Source organism: Ctenocephalides felis, unplaced genomic scaffold (genome assembly GCF_003426905.1).
Source record: "Ctenocephalides felis isolate EL2017-DRISC unplaced genomic scaffold, ASM342690v1 CF-g0.4_SCAFFOLD_03572, whole genome shotgun sequence".
Classification (NCBI taxonomy): Eukaryota; Metazoa; Arthropoda; class Insecta; order Siphonaptera; family Pulicidae; genus Ctenocephalides; species Ctenocephalides felis.
In genome coordinates this window covers 45,579,525-45,603,630 of record NW_020539726.1, presented here as the reverse complement: position 1 = coordinate 45,603,630, position 24,106 = coordinate 45,579,525, and the positions used below count along the sequence as shown (strand labels likewise).

Here is a 24,106-nt window from a genome sequence, read left to right as displayed (position 1 = left end):
ATTTGATTTTTGAAGATGTTTAATAACGACGTTTCGGAACTAGATCCGTTCCATCATCAGGTTTATTCTGTCAAATACAATGTTTTTTTTAAACTATTGATTAACATTAATTAATGATGGTCATTACAGATTAATTAGAAAAAATTTATAAAGGAATGGATTATGTACCGGTGTAAAGAGTAAAGAAAAGTAACTAAAAAATGTTTTATATAAAATTGAGAAGCAAAAATTATTTACCTGTAATAATTTATATATCCATATCACTAATATTTTATATATTTTTTGTTAAAAACACTCGTTTTTTTTCGAGAATATTTGTAAATATTTTTACAGGGACTTATCTATTATTTATTTATTTATTTATTTATTTATATTATATACTAGCAAACCCGACGAACTCCGTTTCGCCACCAGATGGTTTTGTGAGAAAGATGAAGAAATTTTTTGTTTGTTTTATATTTGAAAAGGAAAAATTTGATCAGTAAGGAATCCCGACTTATTTTTATATATATAGAAGATATTTATTTGAAATTAATTAAAACAATTGTTGATTATTTTTATTACTCGAATTTTTAATTACGGTGCATAAAGTTCCAGCAATTTGCATTAGGGCACGATATAAACGCTATAAACCTTGCGGAGTCCGAGACCTTTCCAACGAATGCAAAATTATCGAAATCGGTTCGTGCGTTCTGGAGTTATTTCGTCAGGAAGGAAAACTCGACTTATTTTTATATATATAGAAGATATATATGCATATATATATATATATATATATATATATATATATATATAAAACATATATAATGATCGTTCATGTGCATCGATTGCTTGTACTTATAAGGCTTTGCAAATGAAGTTGTTGACATGACACGCCCATGTAAATACATATAAGAAAACATCAATAATTTCTACAGAATTCATACTTTTAAACTCAGGAAAAAATTCAAGAACACCAGACACTATATAGATTTATTCCACAAATTTTAAAATTATTTCATTGAACCATCAATCATTCTAAAATATTTATTTTTAGTCTAGAAATGCTTTGGACATATTCTATGAGCTACCGTAATAAGCTCTTCTACTTAAAACGTTAAATATTATAATGCAACCCTATGGTTGTCGTATCTAATCTATATGCGATAAATTTTTATTATTAGAATTTTTGCATGCTGGTAATACAGGTATTTTCAATTTAATGCATTGGGAAAAGCTATTTTAATTTTGAATTACATATTTTAAATCTGTATTTTCATATAAAAGTCGATAAAACTACTACTTGATACCGAATTTTCCAAAGTGGTTAAGGAACCTGGAACCATGAGGTTGCAATATTAAAACTCTATATAGTTAAGCCACACAAAGTCCCTAAGCGTAATATCGAAAAGAATATATTTGTACATATGTATGTTTGTATATAAATTGTGTTTTATGCGTACAATATATATACATATAAATATATAACATCCGAGAGAGTAATTACATGAACCGTTGTTTTCTGACACGGTCGTAAATAATATAATGCGAAGACTCCGGCAGAAGAAGAACGAGTCGCCCAACACTTTCTTCCTCTTCCTTATAATATTCAAATCATAAAACAAATATATAAAACGAATCGAAATTTACATTTAAATAATTTGGAAGCAATTTTTCATAAAAATTACTATTTGCCATAATGAACTGTTAACACTTTCACTACCGGAATATTTTCCGGAGGAGTGACACTGCTTTACGAGCCAGCAACCCGCTCAATAAAAGATGTTTCAATCGATTGAAATTGGAATCAATAAAAAAATCGATTGATCAATATTAACAAAAATGTATTTGAAACATATAATACATCTTGTCGAAGGAGTCCGTCAAGGATGCCCGTTAAGTCCAACTAATAATACATCTTGTCTTCAATCAATATGTTGTTATTTAAAAAAATATTTTTTTCTAAAAACCATAATAATAGAGATTCAATATGGCGTCGAGAGCAGCAAAGACTTTGGGGCACCAGTTCTCTGAAACTATTGATTTTACAAAAAAAGGTTATTGAATGAATTATAGGAAATTTCATCTAGTTTAATTCGTACATGGCTACTTTTATCGTACAATGAGCCGAAAAGGAGATATTTAAAAAAAACTGTTTTTTGACGCCATTTTTTCAATATGGCGGCGACTTAAGGTGAAAATTCGACGTGGCAAATTTGAAATTTGTAAAGAGCAGCTCGAAATCTGTAAGTTTATCTATTTTCAGAGTTTTCCGAATACCAGGTTTTTTGCACCAAATGACTGGACTATATATAAGGACAAATTAAAATATTCTCAATAGTTCAACTCCGAGTGATAAATTTTGAAGCAATAGTCTCGACACATCGTACACACAGGTAGTCAATTTAAATACCTTTATTAAAAAATCGATGTTACCCGACCCAATTTTTTGTAGTCAATGTTTTATCCATATCTAGTAATTAGAGCCCGTATCGGGCAGCCGAATGTCAAGCAGTAGCAACATCGTTTTTTAATTTTAAAAAATCATCAATATTACAGTAAGTCTAATAGTCCAGTCATTATAGTAAGTTCACCTCGGAATTTGAGATACCCAGCTGTGAGTCTGTAAATACTTGTATATTGACACCCTAAAAGTTGTCTCAAAACCTACATATGGTAGGGTGTACGTACTAGGGTTAATCGGTTTTCAAAAACCGGTTTTTTGTCAAATTATGGAATTCGAAAACCGGTTTTTTAGCGAAAAAAGTCGGTTTTCACTGTATAAATGGAAAATGACAAATATAGCCAAATATAGAAGATAGATGAAAGCATTTTAATTCTTGAAATCATATCATTTCTATAGCATTTGATATCTTATCAGTCTGCAATGGTTCCCAGAAAGGTTTTGTATATATTAATTTAGATTTTTATACCAGTGTATATATTAATTTAAATCAGTGTGATTTCTTCTTGAAGAAGTAACTTCCTCTACTCAAACTTTAAAAAAGAGTTTTAAACCATAGAAGCCACAAATTAAAGAACGAAAAACTTGGAATTATTATATTAGGCTTTAAAAACAATTAAGCATAATTTGGTCGCAAGTATGAGACTATTTTCTATTTCAGGAAATTTTGTGAGTAACCAAAGGACACGTCTATGTAGAAATTCGATAGACGTTCTCAGCTTTTTGAAATCGTATTTTATTAAACAAAAAAACAATTAGAATGTTTAAAATTAATTAATTTAAATTACTCGAATCAGACAATGCCCTAGTTTAGTTTAATTGTTTTTAAAACTAAAATTGATAATAAAAAGTATGTATCAAAATGTATCTAATATTTTTTTATTTTATTTAATTAATGATTGTTTTTTATTTAAAAATGTATTATTTTTATTTATTCGAAAACTTTCCTTTCACTATCATAAAAATATTTTCATTCTTTTATGTGAAAATGATGCATGAATACGAATAATTATTTTCAAATTTGTTTAATCAAGATAAACTATTATTTTTTAGTTCTACTAATTAAAATTAAAATAATTTTATTTACTATCTATAAAATTGAACAATAAATAAATTCAGTCAAATACTGCTCTAAATTACACTAAATTTGCGGATAAATTACAGAATGTTCGAGCAAAAATTTATTTACTATATAAAATTCGAAAACCGGTTGAAACCGGTTTTTTAGTAAAATTAAAATTCGAAAACCGGTTTTCTGAAATGTCGGTTTTTGTATAAACCTTAGTACGTACCATATGTAGGTTTTAAGACAACTTTAGAGTGTCAATATACAAGTACTTACAGACTTACAGCTGGGTATCTCGAATTCCAAGATTTTTACCTAATTTAAGTTTAAATGACTGGACTATTACAGAAATTCACATAGAGATAGCACCACCGTTCTCAAATTTATTTATTCTCAAATTCTGATCAAATACAAAAAAATGCAATCTTGATATTTGTGCCAATGCAAAAAATGTAACTCACATCTTTGCATAAAAATATATTGAAAATTATGAACGTTGTCCTCCTCTGGTAGGTACCGCTATGTAAAGTTTTTACAGTGTCGTGTTTTTACCAAATGATTCATACAACACATTTATACATTTATCATTTATATATATATATATATATATATATATATATATATATATATATATATAAATTGTATATATTTGTATATTTTATTGTATGAGAAGAACAAAGTCTACTACACCGACAAAACATACAACACGAGGTTACTACAAACAACACGTGAATTTTATATAAATAGATCATCTCTAAATGTTTATAATAAAACCGTTGAGAAATCACAAAATTTCGAACCAGACATATTTATTTATTTGATCGATTTTATAAAACTATTATTGCTCATCAGACAACTATCTTTCATAGAAAACTGCTTACAAAAAAACTGTAAAATTCAGAAAAACATGAAACATGAACAAAATCTTAGATAAATTATTCAAGAAAAAGTCAAGATAAATACTAATTTGTAATTGGACCAGACTAAATAAGGCATACAATACAGATTATTATTAAGTAGAAAGTTAAATATTTATTTAATCACAAATATTTGAACGTCTTCAATCAAATGCATTTGTTGTGTAAAATTTCAAACGAGAGGATTTTTACTTTTTTAAATAATAAACTCACTCAAACATCCGGAAGTTATTGATATATTCTGAATCAAAGTTTTTGATATTTTCTGATAAAGAATTTTATGAAATCCCAATCCAAAAATCAAGTCGTTTTAAACAAAATACTTTTAACAACTCAATAAATCATCTCATATAATTTCAATCAAGTAAATTTTTCAATTCCATAGATATAAAAAAAAGATCTGACAATTTTGCATTTTTAATTGTACAATTTTACTTGTTTTTCATTTTAGGACAGGTGTAAAAATTATAAATACTAATTTATTATATAATAATTTATTATACAATAAAGAAGATAATATAAAATAGCACAAAAATGGTCACTGGAAAATTATAGTAGATTTTATTTATTTTAGATAAAAATTAAACCTATTCCCCGTTTTACATGGTTTCTAAAACTGAATTTTAAAACGCTATTTATAATTATAATTTACAATTATAAATTTTGCATTTACACAAAACAATAAATTTAATACCACAAAATGCATGTTAAATTTTACGAAATTCTTATTATCAAAATGGAAATATGTAGATAAAACTCTCTGTTTTATGATCAAAACTAATTATTTTCTGTGTATAAGCTAGTTTGTTTTGAACACTTTCGTGTAAAACGAGGAATAGGTGTATTTAAGAATTATTAAAAACCTCTTCTCAGTTCCAATCAAGTACTTTTATTTTCAATTCCATCAATCGACTAAACTAAATTCAAATTACAATAACACAATTGTTCATTCATGCAATAAAAATACTCAGCAAAACAAAGGAGCCTCTAGTATTACACAATTTCCACAATTTCAATGTATGTATGTATAATAATCATCTAATGTTAATAAAATTTACACTTTTTATCCTCTCACTTATTTTTGCAACTGACTAACTAATTTATGTGCGATATGTAACACCCATTTACATTTATTTAATGCTTCGACTATTTTAAATAGAAAAATAGTTTCACTTGGATAATTGAAATTTTCGAAGAATAGACAAAAAATGGGGTGAAAATTGTAGAAGATGTTATAATATTGTAATTATATTCAAGTGAAGGGGTGTCCATTAGACGTGAGTCTTATGAAAAAAAAAGGGGGATGATAAAAAATCACGAAATATCACATGGGAAAGGGGAGGGTCTAGTAAGATATCACTTTATTAGATTATTTTTTACCAAAATTTCTAAAAACGAGAGACAGGGTAAAATGTTCTTGATTCAGTTTTTTTGACTATTTCGCTGGCGATACAGTCTCATTCTAGTATTTAGTATGTGCCTTCCATATATTGCAATCAATATGTGATTTTAGAAAAAGCATTACAAAAAATATCCTTGATTAATGCACAAATGCAATCGAACAACATCCTGATTATGAAAACAGAAAAATCTTGATTAATAATAATAATACAATGTCTAATTTTAATGGTCTTCATAAATTTTAAATTTTTCAACTATTGGTTTTTTTTTGTACCACAACTCACTTAATAAAATATTATAGGATAATAAAAATACTTATCGAACATCTTTGATCAATAATTCTATTTGCACGAGAAACCTTATTATCACAAGAAAGCTTTTCAAGCCCTATTTTATTTTTAAAGCAATGCAGTATGTAATTTTAGAGACAAAATTATAAAAATATTCATAATACAGCTTGAGCTTGAATGTATAATTGCAATCGAACAACAACCCGACTATGAATAAATAAATAAATTTTGTTTAATAATATAGTAATAAAGCACATTTGATATAATGATTTGAGGCTCAAATAAGATATCTAATTTTAATAGTGTTTATAAATTTTAAAAATTTAACTCTTACTTTTTATATCAGCAAAGTGAAATTTAGTCAAATATTGAATTTTTCAACCACAAATTTCACAAATTAAAGCCAAAACACCTAGAATGTTAAATCTGGCCATGGTTTATGACAACAAAAATTGTTATCGAGTATACATTTCTATTTAATATCTTCTGCAAAAAGGAGCAAAATAAATTCTTCGACATGAAAAAATGCAGTTGTGAAGGAAAGAAATTACAAACATTCTTTATATCAGCATCAGTATCACGAGAACTATTTTGGAGCCCTATTGAATATAAATTTATGACTACAATAATGCAATATGGAATTTTAGAAACCACAATACAGCTTGATCTATATAAAATTGTAATCGAACAACAATCTGAATAAAATCTAGATAAATGAATCAAAAATGAAGTTATTAAGCAACTAAGGGTACTATATTTTAACAATATATATAAGTCTTAAAAATGTGACTTATTTTTGATATATAGATGTAATCTATAAAATAAAATTCAGGCAAATATTGAATTTTTTAACCACAAATTATACAATTAAAGCCAAAACAGCCAGAATATTAAATCTGAGTACAGTTTATGACAGCAAAAATTGTTATCTAATATAAATTTTTAAAATTAAGTGAGCAAAATAAAGCCTTTGACATGAAAAAATGCAGTTCGAAAGCAATCTAACTACAAATATCTTCTGTATCACAAGAACTATTATCGAGCCCTTTTGTATATATATTTATGACTGATAAAATAATAGTAAAGCTATTAAGCAACTTGAATGCAATATTTTAATAATATTTATTATTAAGTCTTAAAAATGTGACTTACTTTTTATATGCAGATGTGAGCAATAAAGTGAAATTTAGACAGATACTGAATTTTTTAACCACAAATTACACAATTAAAGCCAAAACACCCAGAGTATTAAATCTGACCACAGTTTATATCAACAATTGTTATCGAGCATAACTTAACCAATTTTTCTATCTAATATCCTCTGCAATAAAGAGCAAAATAAATCCTTCGACATGAAAAAATGTAGTTCTAAAGCAATCTAAATAGTATCATGAGAACTATTATCGAATCCATTTTATATATTTTTATGACTAATATAATGCAATATGGAATTTTGGAAACCACGACACAGCTTGATCAATACAATTGTAATCAAACAAACAACAATCTAATTGTGAATCCTGAGCTTAAAAAAGAACTTAAAAAACAAAAGCCTGTGCTCAAAATAGTAATAGGGCTTCTAAGCAACCAGGATACCATATTTTAATAATATTTATAGATTTTAAAAATGTAACTTTTACTTTTCATATGTAGTGGTAATCAACAAAGTGAAATTTCACCAAATATTGATTTTTGAAACCACAAATTATATGAATCAATACAAAGCCTTCAGGACATTAAATCTGACTATATTTTGCAAAAATATTATTTGCTAGAAAAATTTTTCTATTACAAATAAAACCCAAGTCTTTCACCGCCCTTTTCCACATATTGCCTAACGTCAAAAACTGAATCCACCAACCCCACATCCACAAATTACAACAAAATCTCCTTTATTTTAACAAACTCTTTAATATCCCTCTGACCCAGTTCGCCCCCAAAAATCGATTTTCCTTCATACCTGTGAATTACTGTTAGAATCCTCCATCATCTTGTCAGTTTCCATTCTCATCATTGTACAACACGAAAGCACTCGCGGGCACGGCCCCCTCGATCTTTAAGGATAATATTTCACGATAATGGGGCATATAGACGAACATTAAATAATAGTTTGGTACGATTTCAAGGATTAAATCAAACACAAAGCAACATGATCGTGATATCACATCTTTCTACGACAGAAGGTTTTCGAGTGCGCGGCCATTTTGACTTTTGTGAAGATGTTAAAGGTGAAGTGGACGGTGGAACGAAATTGGGCGCTTAATTTGAAAACGAAATTGTAATAAATAGTATTTAAACATTTAAAATGGCATATAATATTATTAATTTGTTAATAACTTATTATATTGCACTTATCTATTCTTTTATCATACTAACAAATACTCAGAAAGTATTTTTTATTTAAATTATCCCCCGTAACCGCAACTCTTGACAGCTTTCCAATGTGAAGTCAGCAACAGTTTGCAGTTCGTATTTTTAGCTCGAATTTCAAAACATTTCGAAACATACAGATTAAATTACATTTGCCAAATAATGTTTGTAAACAAAACTGCTTTAGTATTGTACCAAAAATAACTCCACAACTTTTGTCCCTGCATTGATTAAAATAGTTTCCTTAGGTTAATGACCAGCATACATCAAGACATGTTAAAATAAGGTATGTCATAAAACTAATGAAATCTCTTGTGCATCTGGTTAGTCTTTAGAATCTAAAGCAAAAAGCATATTTTCTTGTCCTGGGGCACAATTTTTCATCACCAGCTGTGTAAATATCTTATTAGAACCACATCAAAGACTTCTTGCAACCTAACCTTCACTCATCTTTTGAATTAATGTTACTACTGTAATAAAATTTAAATTTAATTATTTTCTTCATTTCTTCAAATTCCTCTATGTATATATATAAAATAAATTTATTTCTTATCATTACAAACAATTCTCAACAATCACTGAGCTTACTAATGTCTTCATAAGGAATATCATCGACTTTTCGGCCTTTCAAAGGACCTGACATCAATTCAACAGAAACACTGAATTTTCTTTCGTTTAGTGAAGTTAAAATAGCTTTGTTTCCTGCATAGCCTCCGTTTAAAATTAAAACTGGCTTTCCTATCGCTGGAATTACTGTTTCTAGATGAGCCTAATAAAAGACATAGATTAAGAAAAAATAAAGCATATAAATATAAATATAAAATAGTTAAACATATAAATTTGAAGAGAAGTAGCAGTTTGAGTCAAATAATCACCTGATCTAATTTTAAGCTATCTGCAGTATCAAGCATTTTTACTTTTGCTGAATATTTATCTATAAGTTTCACAACAACACCTTTTTTTCTATAATATTTCTCTCCAAGACTTTCAGTAACAACCTACAAATACAGAAATATTAAAATAAATACATAATATTACTACATATTACACTTAGTACTTTTATAATTAAAATATTATTTGATAAAATAAATATGTAATATTACATATACTTGGAAAAATACTTTAAACTCTTTAAAACCTTTATAATTAAAATATTATGTATAATGCAAGTACTAATATCAATCTTGAAAATTTTCTAATATTTTTCATGATACATTTATTTTTACCCAATTTGTCAATATAAAGACAACAAGAAGAGTAATAAATGCTATGTGCACACACCGAAAGCAAAATTGAAGGAATTTATAACTTATAATACACAAATAAATAAATAAATCAATTATTATTCAACATTTGTTTAATTTTAATACTAATTACTTTACTACCTTAACAATTATGTCTTCAGCAAGCCAATGATCTTTCCGTATCCGTTTCTTTCTTGATTCTTCCATTTTTATAATTTCATCTAAAGCTGATAATCGTTTAGAACTTGATGGTTCATCTTTAACTGATTTTGCCCGTTTTCTTGAAAATTCTGATGTAGTCAATAATGCTTTTGATAAAGGTTTTATCTCTGCAAACATAAATACCTTAATTAATACAACAAATTATTATTATTTATATATGTATGCATATATAATTATGTTTATAACACAAACCTACTGGTTCAGTTTTGCGTTTTTCTGCTAAATTCAAATTTAAACTAAGTTTGTCTCCTTCATCTCTTTTTAATTCAGTATAAACTACTTCGTCTGTGCTTTTTGCTTGTTTCTTGCCTCTTTTAATTTGTTTAGCCAAAAAGTCTCTTTCACGATCCTAAAACAACAAAAATTTAGTAAACATACACATATATTATATTATTTTTATTACTTACTTCGTCATCCTTGTCCATTTTCTCTTTCTTAGCCAAAGCCTCCTGCATAGCTATCGTCTCCGGATCCCTATCAATATACGTAATAAACCATCCTTTCTCAGTCTCATCAACAACGCAATGTCCTTCCCTCCCCAACCACTTGACAAACCCCGTCAATGTCAACCACTTTGTAGCATTCATGTGCAAATGATTCCTATCAGATATATAATCCTGATACACTTTATTAGCAGCCACTCGTTTAGTTCCAAATTGTCTTCTCAGAAGTTCTAAGAAGCCGTCAGAGAATTCTTTTGAAAATTGATCTAGGTACATGTGTGAGTTATCAGCAAAGATTAAAAGTTGTCTTTGATGGGATTCGGACATTGTGTGGCATTTGAAACCGTTTTCATCTCTGCATTGTTTCTGACACATTTGGCAGTACCATCGGAGCTTCTGGAGGCCTTTGGCCTTCATTTTGTTGGCTATGTACTTGGGGGTACCTACTTCTGCTTTACCCATGGTTGATAATATATGTAGACTTTAGGGTAAAGGATATATTAATTGTACAACATAAATACCCAAACAACCAAATATCAAAGATTATTCAGTTCCTTATATTTATATAAATATATTTATAAGTATATTCCTTGTGGTTTAGAAACTAGACATTAATTGTGATTAAAATGTGAATTTTAATAATAATTTTTATTGTTTGTTGACAGTTTGCATTTTGACATTTCTCAACTAATGTTAAGTTAGCTGCATGTCGTGAGCTATGTGCGCGAAATTTGAAATATTTAAAATAATTATGTATATCTAATGTAAAACAGTACGTTACTAATTAAATTTGAGGCAAAATGTATTATAAATACCTTTATTTAGTTCAAATATGCCTTAATAATATATTTAATACAAATACTTTAATTTGTTAAAACAACCCAGATTTGTATGTGATTTCATACACTTTTTAACAATCTATTCATTTACTCATTTTTTAATATCAAATTATTTATAAAACACTTTAAATATACTTTTAATTATAACATATAACTACATTTACATAACATATAAATACATTTATTATAATTTTTATATATGTAATTATATAAATGTAAAATTCAAAAACCCCGCCATATTTTTATCTCAAGATGTCTGCGCTGTTATGTCAAATCATTACTGTCAATGTCAAATGTTAAGTCGATATTTCTTTGAATTAAATTATATACATTCATAATGAATAATTATTGATTAGTTAATTTATTAATTATAATTAGTGTGTAAAATGTGTGGTGTAGTTTAAAAATATTGTTATAATAAAGAGTGATGGAAAAGGTGCGATGTAATAAAAATATATTTAAATGTTTGTTATTTTATTTACTAAAATTTATAAATATAGAAATTTATTTTCCTTCACTAATGCTCCATTGTATTAAAATTGTAAAATATATATATATATTTAGACATTACAACAGAACACACAAATAAACATATATAATATTTATTAAGTTATCAAAACTTTATACTGTTTTGAGTTTGAGCTAGAAATGCACCATGGAGCAATATTTTTTAATTAATTAAGAATACCCAATTTTGATAGTATATTCCACTAAATAAAGGCTATGATGTTAGACGAAACGTATGGGTTTTAAACCCATAAGTCACTTTTTTAAAAATGCATTCATACTATTTTTTATTGATGTAACGACTGATCTTTAAACCTATCTAATATATATATATATATATATATATATATATATATATATATATATCTTAGATGTAATCTTATATGTCCTTTCAGAAAAACTCTGAAAGAGAAAGAAAAAAGACTACATCTGAAATTGACAAAACTCAAAAAAAACTTCTCGATTCAAAAACTTCAATCAAAAAAACATCAACCGGTACAAGCAAAACCCAATTGTTTGATTCCTCCACAAATAATGTCGACAAAACAAGTATCAACAAAAAATCCACATCACAAAAGGAGAAAACAACAACAGATCTGCAAAAAAAGGAAAAAGTTAGTAAATCTATTATACAAAACGGTTCTAAAACAAGACTCGATAAAGATAAAGATAAAGATGTTTCTAAAACAAAGGTAGAAGGTAAGAAAATTGATACAAGTAAAATTAAAAACGTGCAAGCAGATAAAAAGTATGCAAAAGTACCAATAAACTCAAAAGAAAACTCTTTCGTTGATCAAGTGCCTTATAATGCAACAAAAACTAAGTTAGTTAAACCTAAAGTCGATGATAAAACAGGTTTAGATAAAAAGAAACGTATCGTAGCTGATAAATTGAAAAATGGTGATGCAAAAGTCAGTTCGTCGAAGAAAAAAGATAGAGTTATGGCTACTCATACAAATGTTACTGTACAGTCGCCTGTTCATTCGAAACAGAACTCTTTGGTTGAAGATTTGTCACAAAATTATAATGAAGTGTCTTCTATGTATAAATCGACACCAGAAGCTTTTGGTGACAACATAAAAGTGTCTTCTAAGACAAAATCAAGACCAGAAGATCTTGGAGACAACATAAAAGTGTCTTCTAAGACAAAATCGATACCAGAAGCCTTTGGAGACAATATAAAAGTATCTTCTAAGTCAAAATCGTCCTCAGATAACACAGAAGTGCCTTCTTCTTCAAAACCAACACCAGAATCTCTCCGTACCAACACCGAAGAGTCTTCTATCTTTGCACCTAAAAAACTGAAGCGTGAAAAAACCCTGATCCTGGAAACAAACGAAATAAAGATCCTAAAAAATATAAGCTACACCATCGACTTGGACAACCCGGATGCAGAAATATCTTTAACAAATTATCCAAACGATGACGAAAATTACGACTACGAGGACGATTTTGAAAGTTACGAATCAGATTTCGAATCTTGTAGCTCCAGTTCACCAGAAAACCAGGAAGAAGACATAACTGGGACCGACCAGGAGGAAGATAACGAAAATTTATCATCTAATAACAATTTAGATAGTTCTAAGGATAACGCATCTAATAAAGATGGTACTTTTAAAGACTCTGGTGCGTCAAAAGTTTTTACCCAAGACGAGGAACGTAAATTGGATTCTGGTAATTTTGATTTGCCTTCTAAACCGACTTTAAGTTCACCACCTACGTTAACAGACATCAACGAAACCGACAACGTGGTTGATGAAGGATTTGCTGAACAATCCAATCCCAAAAGTGATCTTTTAACTGAAGAATCATCATTAGGTGATGATATTGTTGTCCATTACGTCGAAATGCAACCTTTAACTTACAAAGAATTCATGGACAATAGTCTTCACCAGGAATCGCTACAAATACAAGAAAATCAAGATATGAACATCGATGACCTTTACCCCATACCTCGTTACATCACCGAAACTGATAACGCCTTAAATCGGGACTTTCCCGTAGACTTTCCCAAACTGAATACTTTCCTAAGAAAAGCCGCAAAAGAAGTTCTGTCTTGTTTAGAAGAACAGTTGCAGCCGAAATTGAAGCACAATAAAGAAAACCTGGATTTTAGCGAAGGATATTATAAAATGCACCAAGATTTATTCAAAGGAATTCCTGCCAGTTGTTTGTGTTTTCAAAACAACAACAAATTTTTGGCAGCAGCTTTTAATGAAGTCAATTTGAAAAACGAGAGGCGCAATGCTTTGGATTTGGGTTCTGGGGATGATATCGATATAAGGTAAATAATAGTAATAGAATATATCAAAAATTTCATAAATAACTAGTCGAAAGTGGCATTTTGCCTCAAAGCAAGTTGTATGAACTCTCCGAAATGTGTAATAATTGACTTAATAAACCGAAATTGAAATTTAGATATTTAGAGAAATTTTCAACTGTTTATTTCAAAAATAAAGTTATCGCTTTCAACTAAATCTAAACATTGTGATTTCGAATAGAATTTTCTCAATGACATTTAAATTATCTGTAATTATATTTATTATTTAATGGATTTTTTTCTAAATTTGCTCTCATTCGATTCAGAATGACTTGAAACATCGAATAAACAAAAAATTAGCAAAACAGATTTTTTCGTGAAGTCAATAACTGATTAAATACATTTGTACAAAAATATTAAAGTAACACTTACCATGCGTACCGAGCCTAAGTAAAAATGTATGAGAAAGCGTTGTGCAAGGCTCAGATAACATGGCAAGCACTCGTAATTATTTTAGAATTTCAACTATTCATTGAAATATAATTTTAACTTAGTCTAATATTTGATATTTGAAATTAATAAATAAACTAGTGGTGTATGGCATCGCGCCTTAAGGCAAATTGCTGGAACTTTCCGTACCTTAATGAAATATTCGTGGCATATTCGAGGAATATTGAATGTTTTCAAATAGATTATTATAAATACTGTAACTTAGATTATTCTTATTAGAACAAAATATAAGAGCTTATGAATTGAAAAAAAATATGTTTTGAAAACTAAAACAAAAATCTTTCGCCAAAAGCAATAGTTTCGTTTCGATTCATTCGATCGAATGCTTAGTTCTCTCAAAAACTGCCATTTTTTGCATATTTATCTCCGTATCTCCAAAATAGCTAGACCTCCCTTGGTCAAAAACTAATCAGCGCGTCTCCACATCACTACGAATTGAATGTTTTTTGAATCATTCAAATCGGATGCTCCGTTCTCTCAAAAACTCGATTTCTATTTTCTGCACTCTTTGCTCTTTATCTCCGTAACTGCTGGACCTGCCTTCGCCAAAAACTAATCAGCACGTCTCCTTATCAATAGGAATTAAATGTTTTTTGAACCATTCAAATCGGTTGATCGCGCCCGAAAACGCGACTAGAAATTTGTATCCATACATACATACACACACAAACTTATCCATTTTTTCTGAGGTATGCCAAAATGTTCAGAAACCTCTGAAACGTGAAGATATGCAAAAAGTTTCATTTTCGATTTTTTGACGATTACTATAACTTACCCTACGGAAAGTTAATAAATAAATCAATTAATTAATTTAATAAAATATTTTATGAAAATGATACAGATATTATAAATATATTTGAAAGATTTAATTAGAAATCTGTTCCCTAGTTAGTTTATTATAGTTTTAATTTAAATATTTGGTTTTGAAAAAAAAAATATTAGGATATAAAATAAATAAAATGCATCGTTATATAGAAGTTCAAAAACAAATTAAAAAAAATAGTACGCCAATTTTTATATAGCGTCCGCCAGATTTTTTTTTGAAAATGCTGTGAAAAACGACTACTGAATATATTCTCAAAAAAATCGAAAATTTTTATATATCTTTACGTTTCAAACGTTTCTGAACATTTTGGCATACCTTAGAAAAAATGGATGTATGGGTGTGTGTGCTGATACAAAGTTTCGATGATTTCGGGAACAAGGGTCAACCGATTTGAATAATTCAATAAACATCAGATTTGCTTATTTTGCTTGTGTTGACAAAATGATTGTTTCTGCGGGAAAGATTTTTTTTTTCACATAGTATTTTTTTTCTAAATTTTATTCCTCGAATATATCATTATGATGCGGGAAGTTCTAGCAATTTGCCTTAAGGCACAATGCCATACACCTCTAGTTATTGTTTTCATTTAAATATAAAATAAATGATGCAATGAAGTTCAAGAAAAATCAATTAAAAAAAAATATAGTACACAAATTTTTATATAGGGTCAGGCAGATTTGTTTTAATTGCTATGAAAAACAACTACTGAATAGTTTCTCAAATTTCGTTTTTCATTTGAAAGTACAATAATAATGGAAAATAATTTCATTATAAAAAAACTAGAAGACGAAATGATTCTTAAAATTGCACAATTGTGTGTTTTGTTTTCAGAAGGACTAAATCGGATAGTTACATCTGCATATGGCACATACAAGACATTTCAAGTCCAAAATACATTTTAAACTCAAAATCAGCAATTAATTGCTGCAGTTTTATAGATAATTATGTTCTAGTTGCTGGATGCAACGACGGGTAAAATAATTTGAATAACTTATAAAGTATTATTAATATCATTTTAGTAGTAAATATTTTGTTTTTCTAGATCTTTACTATGTTGGGATTTAGATGAAACACAAGTAAATTTGATGAAACTTTTAACAGAAATATAAAGTTACCGAGTCAGGTTATAATGGAAGAGAATTCTGAGCGTGGTTCCATCACACAGATAACTTTTATGAGTGATACGGAGTATGATATTAATACACAGGTATATATATATATATATATATATATATATATATACTAGCAAACCCGACGAACTCCGTTTCGCCACCAGATGGTTTCGTGAAAAAGATGAAGAAATTTTTTGTTTGTTTTATATTTGAAAAGGAAAAATTTGATTTTTTTATATAACAGTAATGAATTTATTTCGATTACAAAAATGAAGTGTTTTTAAGTTGAACTTCTCTAAGTAAATGAAAGTGTATCCGCAAATTATCCGTTTCATTGAAGTGCTCTTTGGTAAACCACATTTTTTGTTTTTTGTCTGACGTTAACACAAACAAAGCGGATAGTTTTTCAGCTCGTGAGCAGGCAACGTATAACTGCCCATGTGAAAAACAATGATTTTCTAAAAAATCTATTTGAAATTTATCCCGCAAACACTGAGCGATTGGCCTTGCGACTTGTTATTTCGAACGCAAGGCGAACTGGAAATTGCAATCGTTTGAAGTCAAACGGAAGACCAGTCGGAATCATTGGTATGTCACCAAATCGCCAGAAATTTTTAATTGAATGGTGAAATTCAGTGCGTGTACATCATTATTCTTTGCGGCAAGAATTGCTCGTTGACTTAACCAAGCATAATTCTGATAATTCTCACTAATGTCATTACTCGAATTTTTAATTACGGTGCGTGAAGTTCCAGCAGCTTGCATTAAGGCACGATGCCATGCACAACTAATTTTCTTAGCTATAAACCTTGCGGAGCCCGAGACCTCCCAACGAATGCAAAATTGTCGAAATCGGTTCGTGCGTTCTCTAGTTATTTCGTCAGGAAAGAAAACCCGACTTATTTTTATATATGTGTATATATATATACTAGCAGACCCTGCAAACCTTGTTCTGCCATAAACAATATATCTAGTGTAAAATGTTTAGTACGAAAATAGCTAACTGATTGCAAACGAACATTGTGACCCGCAACTTTTTCAAATAATATAATTTTTTATCCAGGTCTGTGTCCTTTACAAATACGGCTACATCTCCATCTGGACAATCGTCAAAAACCAACAAACCACTCTCAATCAACTAAATTTATCAAAAGACTCCTCTGGCCTATCTCTACAAAGCAACGTCCGTCTATTCAACAGCCACACGTTGAAAATAAAACCGTTGAAGAGCAATAAATTGGAACAGTTATTAGAAAACCAAGAACCACTTTTCAATGATACAAATAAAAAGGACTTCAACAATATGTTGAATGATTCGAATATGGATTTGGAGTATTGTAATATGTGTTTAGATGCCACTGATCCTCGACTTGTTTATGTCTTTGCAAAACATTCACAGTATGTTGTTGCTTGTAATGTCAGTTGGGATGATCGATTTCAGTATTATTCTTTCGATAATGGTGAGATAATTGATAGATAATAATATTAATATATATATATATATATATATATATATATATTTTGTATGATTCTGAATTTGATGTTGACATATGTATTAACATAGTCTAATAATCGGGCATAACATCAATAAAAAACATGAATTTCTTTCAAAAATTTATTTTAAATCCATACGTTTCGGCTATAATCCTAGCCTTCATTCAGTGGAAACTAAAAATAAAATTAAAAACTAAAACAATTGAATTGGAGTGAAAAGAAAAAAATAAAATAGTAATTAGTACTTACAATTAGTTGATCTTAGTGTTAGATTGGAAAATTTAATAATCCATGGTATTAGGATATGGTAATGCACTACACTATGTATTATAAACATTAACTTGAAATTACACAATATTTTCACAAAATACTGATTTTCAAAAATCACAATTGGATAGTGTGTTATTCGTAGACTGGTTGAAGATGTAATGGAGAAAGACATTTTTAAAAATATTTTTACCAAGATTCTACACATGTGTGGAACGAATTGCGAATCCTTTGCGCGACGCTTTTATTGTTTTGTAAGAAATTTGGAAATGTTATCTAAATAGAAGAGATTTGTGTCGCACAGCGTGTTGAGTTCATTCCGTTTATTTATTGTCTTATTGTTATAAATAGTTAAAAAAGATCCTTATAAAGAACTTATACGTACTCCCGATAACAAACTAATAACAAATTGGTACCAAAAACCAACTAACTCTGGACGCTACCTTAATTACTTTTCTTATCATCCACTCAAAATGAAAATAGGTACTATAATAAATCTAACTGACCACGCAATACTTCTATCGGACAAAACATTTTGGGACAACAACATCAATTTAATTACAAAAATTCTAACAGATAACTAATATCCCTTAAAACTTATAAACTCCGTTACTAGTAACAGACGAACGTACCTTTTGAACAAAATGGACAATTCTACAGTACATAACGATTTACCTGACTCAGAAACTCATTCTGGTGTAATATGTTTGCCATACATCAAAGAATTGTATGTTCCTTGGAAAAAAATCTAAAAAAAATATATAACTTTTTTATAAATCTGGACTCCGACTTGTAACCAATTTTAGGCAACGACTAGTACTATTTTTACCAAAACAAAAACCCCTTTTAATATCGAACGACTTAGAAATCTCGTCTATCAAATTAATTGTCTAGATTGTAATTTAATTTACATAGGAGAAACAAACCAGAACTTAATGAAACGTTTACAACAGCATAAAAACAATTTAAAAAATCCGAGACAATTTAAAACTATGATTGCAGAGCATATTTATACTTTAAAACACAATATGGACTTTTCTAACCCGACTGTACTACAATTCGAACAAAATTTATTTAAACGAAGAATTATAGAAGGATCTTTTTTAGCTATTTATATCAATAAGACAATAAATAAACGGAATGAACTCAACACGCTGTGCGACACAAATCTCTTCTATTTAGATACCATTTCCAAATTTCTCATAAAACAATAAAAGCGTTCGCGCAAAGGATTCGCAATTCGTTCCACACATGTGTAGAATCTTAGTAAAAAATATTTTTTAAAAAGTCCTTTCTCCATTATATCTTCAACCAGTCTACGAACAACATACTATCCAATTGTGATTTTTTAAATTAGTATTTTGTGAAAATATTGTGTAATTTCAAGTTAATGTTTATAATACATGGTGTAGTGCATTACCATATCCTCTGATACCATGGATTATTAAAATCTTCCAATTTAACACTAAGATTAACAAATTGTAAGTACTATTTACTATTTAATTTTTTCTTTTCACTCCAATTCAATTGTTTTAGTTTTTAATTTTATTTTTAGTTTCCACTGAATGAAGGCTACGATTATAGCCGAAACGTATGGATTAAAATAAATTTTTGAAAGAAATTCATGTTTTTTATTGATATTATGCCCGATTATTAGACTTTGTTAATACATATGTCAACATCAAATTCAGAATCATACAATATATATATATATATATATATATATATATATCATTTAACCATTTATCCATTCCAGATACTCCCCTTCATCTATGCTCAAACCCCAACAAACAACCCTGGTTCTCGCTCCTATGCACAGAGAACATTTTCATATTCAAAAAATTCCATCCAAAGCCCATAATCAAAATTACAATGTCTACAAATTTACACCAAAGTCGACCAAAACCGAATGAATGTTACATAAAAAGCTCTCCGAGCCATCCTGGACTTTTGTTTTCCATAAAAAATACACATTTGTGGATATTGGATGTAGTGAAACAAGAAATTGTGTGCGAAGGTGATTTTAAAGAGAAAATTAAGGATGTTGAGATGTGTCGGAGGATGGACAGGGATTATCTGGTCAGTAGAAAAAATATTAATATAAAATTTATTTCTGCTAATGTGTGGTTTTTTTTTTCAGATAATATCCCTTAAGAATCGCATAGAAGTTCACAAAATATCAAAGAAATATCGTTTAAACACTTCAGACGACATTATTAAGTACCAAGAAGAGTTGTCGGATTTTATAAAATTGTTTTAAAAATATTTTTATATACTTTTTAATATATTGCTATAGTCTAGTCGTTATTCTAGTCAAACTATTTAGATATATTTTTTGATTTTTACACTAGTTGCACTTTGTACCTGTATATATATTTATAAAACAAATACAAATATATGATTATTAAAAAATGGTTTGGTATTATTATTGATCGAACAAAATGTCATGGAATATAAATGATAATATAGATTTACTTATATTTCTTTCTGTGTTAAATATTATGCTTGAAAGAATATTACAAGTCGTGTATAACTTTTAATTAATAATAGAATTCCAAATTATCCATTAAAAAAAATTTTTAAATGGTCAACTTATTAAGGGGTTATTCTAGTGTAGGGACATGAATTTTAAGTAATTTTTAAGTCATCGTAAAAAAGAAGTATTCAATGTTTTATTATCATTTTTAACATCCCGAAGGAGAAGTTTATGTTTTCATAAAAAAATCCGATTCGCTAATTTTATGTTTTCTCGACGTTTCAAACCATTCTGAATCGGATGAGACCAAATTTAAGGGAATAGTATGTGTGGTTGTGTGTGTGTGCGTATGTGAACAGATTTTTGCCGTAAATCGACATTTTCTCGAAAACGGCTGGGCCGATATCAAAAATTTAAAAGCCACTCGATGTATCTCGACCAGGACTATCGTTTATCAGTTTTGTGCGACGATCGGCCAAGCCGTTTCTTTATAAATCGCAAAAAAGTGAAAAAATTTTCGTCTACGTTTTAGCCCGCAATTCTGAATCGATTTTGAAAATTCAAAAACCGTTCGAAAGATATTGGTTGGGAATCGTGCTGATTAGTTTTTTGGTAGAGATCGGCGGGCCGTTTTCTTGTAATTAACTGTTGAAAAAAAAAATTTAGGCCGATTTTCATGGAACTTTTTTTGGCATTATATATCATGGTCTTATAGAACTTACTGTAATATTACGGTCTTACGACAAGTAGTTTAATTTTAAAATTCGTCATCAAACTTTGTTAAATTATTATCGTTTTTTTTAAAGTAGGATTGATAAAGTATATTATTTACACTTTTTTTTTTTGATTAAGTCGATTATTTACACATATCGGGAAGTTCATGTAACTTGCCACAAGGCTAAATACCAAACCAACTAGTTTTTATAATTTATCTATCAACATTACAAGAGTACAGAAAAAACCTAAAACATAAAAAAAGTTTAGAAATTAGCTTTTGTTTAAGTGGGTGTCTCAAAAAATTGATCATGAAATAAATAAAAAAAATATTATTAATTTAGAATGATGAAAGTAATGGCATATACAAGGATTAAGTTAAAAATATTTTTAACATAATGTCTACTGTTTAAAAAAAAGCTTCAATTTCTTTTTTGTTTCTCAAACTTTTTAAATAGTGAAAATAGAAAATTGGTGATGAGGCTAGTATTTGCGAGAGAGAAGTCTATAAAGAAGATTCTCTGAAAATTTCAAGTAAATTGGTCCAGTAGAACTTGAGAAATCGTGGACAATGTATTGATAAAAACAGTTTTGAGAAAAACGCATTTAAAAGAAGGAAACGGAAGAAGATTATCATAGTCAAACAGCTAAATTTCCAAAAATAATTACAATTTTTAAAAAAATCCTCTCGTATATGTATTCTTGAAAGAAAAAAACAATCTTTTTGATTTTCCACACTACAATACCACCTTATACTATATTTTTTTTATAATTAAAAAAAATCAAACATATTTACAATAACCAGAAAGAAATTTAAAAAGTTTTAATTATCTGTAACATGTACAATTGAAAATATATCAATATGATATCAATGTGATGTTGTAATGGATGATGATAATTTAAAATAAAAAAAGTCTACAATTTAATAAAACATCTATCTGAAAATCATTCAAAATCTATATTTTCCTGTACATGGCACAGAATCTCAACAAATTCAGATCACGTCACAGCCATCTCATTCTACCATTTCCCAACATTTAATTTCTTTTCATGTTTAGCTTGCGTTTTATAAGATATATAAGAATTCCACCCCACCGAAACAACCTGCACGAACAGCACTTGATAATTCAAAGGCATCATATAAAAGTTCACCAATTGCGCAAACGGCCACAGACAGTAGTTGGCTTTCATTATATCCACATAGGTAGTTTTTGTTTCTGCAATTGCTTGATGGAACGATTTACCTGTTACTAAATTCAGGGATGTTACAATGGCGAAGGTGAAATTCGGGGCCATCAATATCTGATCCATGAGCATTTTTTAGTGGGGCGAACTTACTAGGTTTGACTATACGGTGAAGAGTTCTGTACCAGACTGTCAACCATGGAGCCTAAGGTAATAATAATAGATACATGTATAATTGATTTATAAGATATGTATGTATATGAATTTTACTTACGACAACTGTGGCTCCAACAAAGCAAAATCCAAGCGTCCTGCTGATTTCATACTGACTGAAAGGCTTTTTTTCTAGGAATTTTTGGGCTATAAAATCACCGACTCCCATAATTAAACTAGTTTGAGCCACTTGAGTGAGAAAGGGCTGTTTCGCCAACATAGCTTGATATGCTGCAAGTACTCGCCTCATGGTTAATTTTTATTTATACAAAACAACGTAAATAAAAATTAAAAACTATAAAAATATTTTAGAATATAAATTTTAATCTAAATCAAGATAAAAATTTAAAAACATCTTTGATTACAGGTTAACCTTCACATGTTTTTGCCGACATGCTAAGATTGACAGTTCTCACTGACAGGTTTCATATTTGAGGTTAGGATTAGTTTTATCTAAAAATCTGCAAATTAATTAGATATAGACATAATTAATATTATGTGATCACGGGCATATAAAAATAACTAATAGATATTGATAATTTAAAGTTTTGCTGGTGGTTTGTACTCATTGACAGTTGTGTTGACAGTTTTCATAACAGGTTTCAAATTAAACTGACACTTATTAATAAATTATTGCCACATAGACCTATGTGTACGTAAACTATAAACAAGATCAAATTTTATAAACATTATATGTTAATTTAGTATATTAATTAATTAATTTAATCAAATAATATAAATCTTAATATTATTTTGACATATAACTTTTTTGGTTCTGTTCCCAACTGACATTTATCATCCTTCAATTCATCAATAGATGTCAAAACTTGTCAAAATTTGACATATTCACTTTTGTAAGCGCCCACGAACAACAAACTCTTCAATTTCCTTCAAAATCTCTTAAAATACCCAAAATTATGTATAATTTAAATAAACACCAATACTTCTTCTATACACAGCCTGCATAATTCACATATCACACGGTACGTTTTACACATAATGCAATATATATTCACAATTTAAATATTCTAGGTTATGTTTCAATTTGATGGCTGACGTGGTCTTTTGTAAAATACTATATTTGCAATGAAATTTTTGTTTGCAGCTGGAAAGGCTACTTACGTGACTTGTGGATCTGTCGTTAAGCTTTTGAACGAAGATGGAAAGTCAGATTGCATTCTCACGATGTTTAAATACGGTACTGGGTCTGGACAGCAGTCTGTGACTGGTACGAAGATTCAGGAAGACTCTAATAGCCATTGGCTTATTAAGGCTCCTACAGGAAAGGAATGCACTAGAGGGTAATA

General features: G+C 28.7%; 4 protein-coding genes across 4 annotated transcripts; 2 read left to right on the top strand and 2 right to left on the bottom strand.

Moving 5' to 3' along the window:
* Window positions 1–9,055: 9,055 nt before the first annotated feature.
* Window positions 9,056–11,027, bottom strand: LOC113388589 (DNA/RNA-binding protein KIN17-like). The gene is made up of 5 exons (XM_026625958.1): window positions 10,361–11,027; window positions 10,146–10,302; window positions 9,873–10,060; window positions 9,363–9,485; window positions 9,056–9,256 (listed from the first exon to the last, which is right to left on the bottom strand). The coding sequence occupies exons 1-5, from the start codon at window positions 10,856–10,858 to the stop codon at window positions 9,056–9,058; spliced, it is 1,167 nt and encodes a 388-aa protein (XP_026481743.1). The 5' UTR covers window positions 10,859–11,027.
* A 596-nt stretch (window positions 11,028–11,623) lies between these two features.
* On the top strand, window positions 11,624–14,030 carry LOC113388588 (bromodomain adjacent to zinc finger domain protein 2B-like). Its single transcript, XM_026625957.1, has 2 exons — window positions 11,624–11,671; window positions 12,138–14,030. Exons 1-2 carry the CDS (start codon window positions 11,663–11,665, stop codon window positions 14,028–14,030), a joined length of 1,902 nt encoding a protein of 633 aa, XP_026481742.1. The 5' UTR covers window positions 11,624–11,662.
* A 2,390-nt stretch (window positions 14,031–16,420) lies between these two features.
* LOC113388587 lies at window positions 16,421–20,471 on the top strand. The gene is made up of 4 exons (XM_026625956.1): window positions 16,421–16,545; window positions 17,514–17,910; window positions 19,968–20,290; window positions 20,352–20,471. The coding sequence occupies exons 1-4, from the start codon at window positions 16,468–16,470 to the stop codon at window positions 20,469–20,471; spliced, it is 918 nt and encodes a 305-aa protein (XP_026481741.1). The 5' UTR covers window positions 16,421–16,467.
* A 1,757-nt stretch (window positions 20,472–22,228) lies between these two features.
* Window positions 22,229–23,147, bottom strand: LOC113388586 (protein sym-1-like). The gene is made up of 3 exons (XM_026625955.1): window positions 22,861–23,147; window positions 22,646–22,791; window positions 22,229–22,232 (listed from the first exon to the last, which is right to left on the bottom strand). Exons 1-3 carry the CDS (start codon window positions 23,047–23,049, stop codon window positions 22,229–22,231), a joined length of 339 nt encoding a protein of 112 aa, XP_026481740.1. The 5' UTR covers window positions 23,050–23,147.
* Window positions 23,148–24,106: the final 959 nt, after the last annotated feature.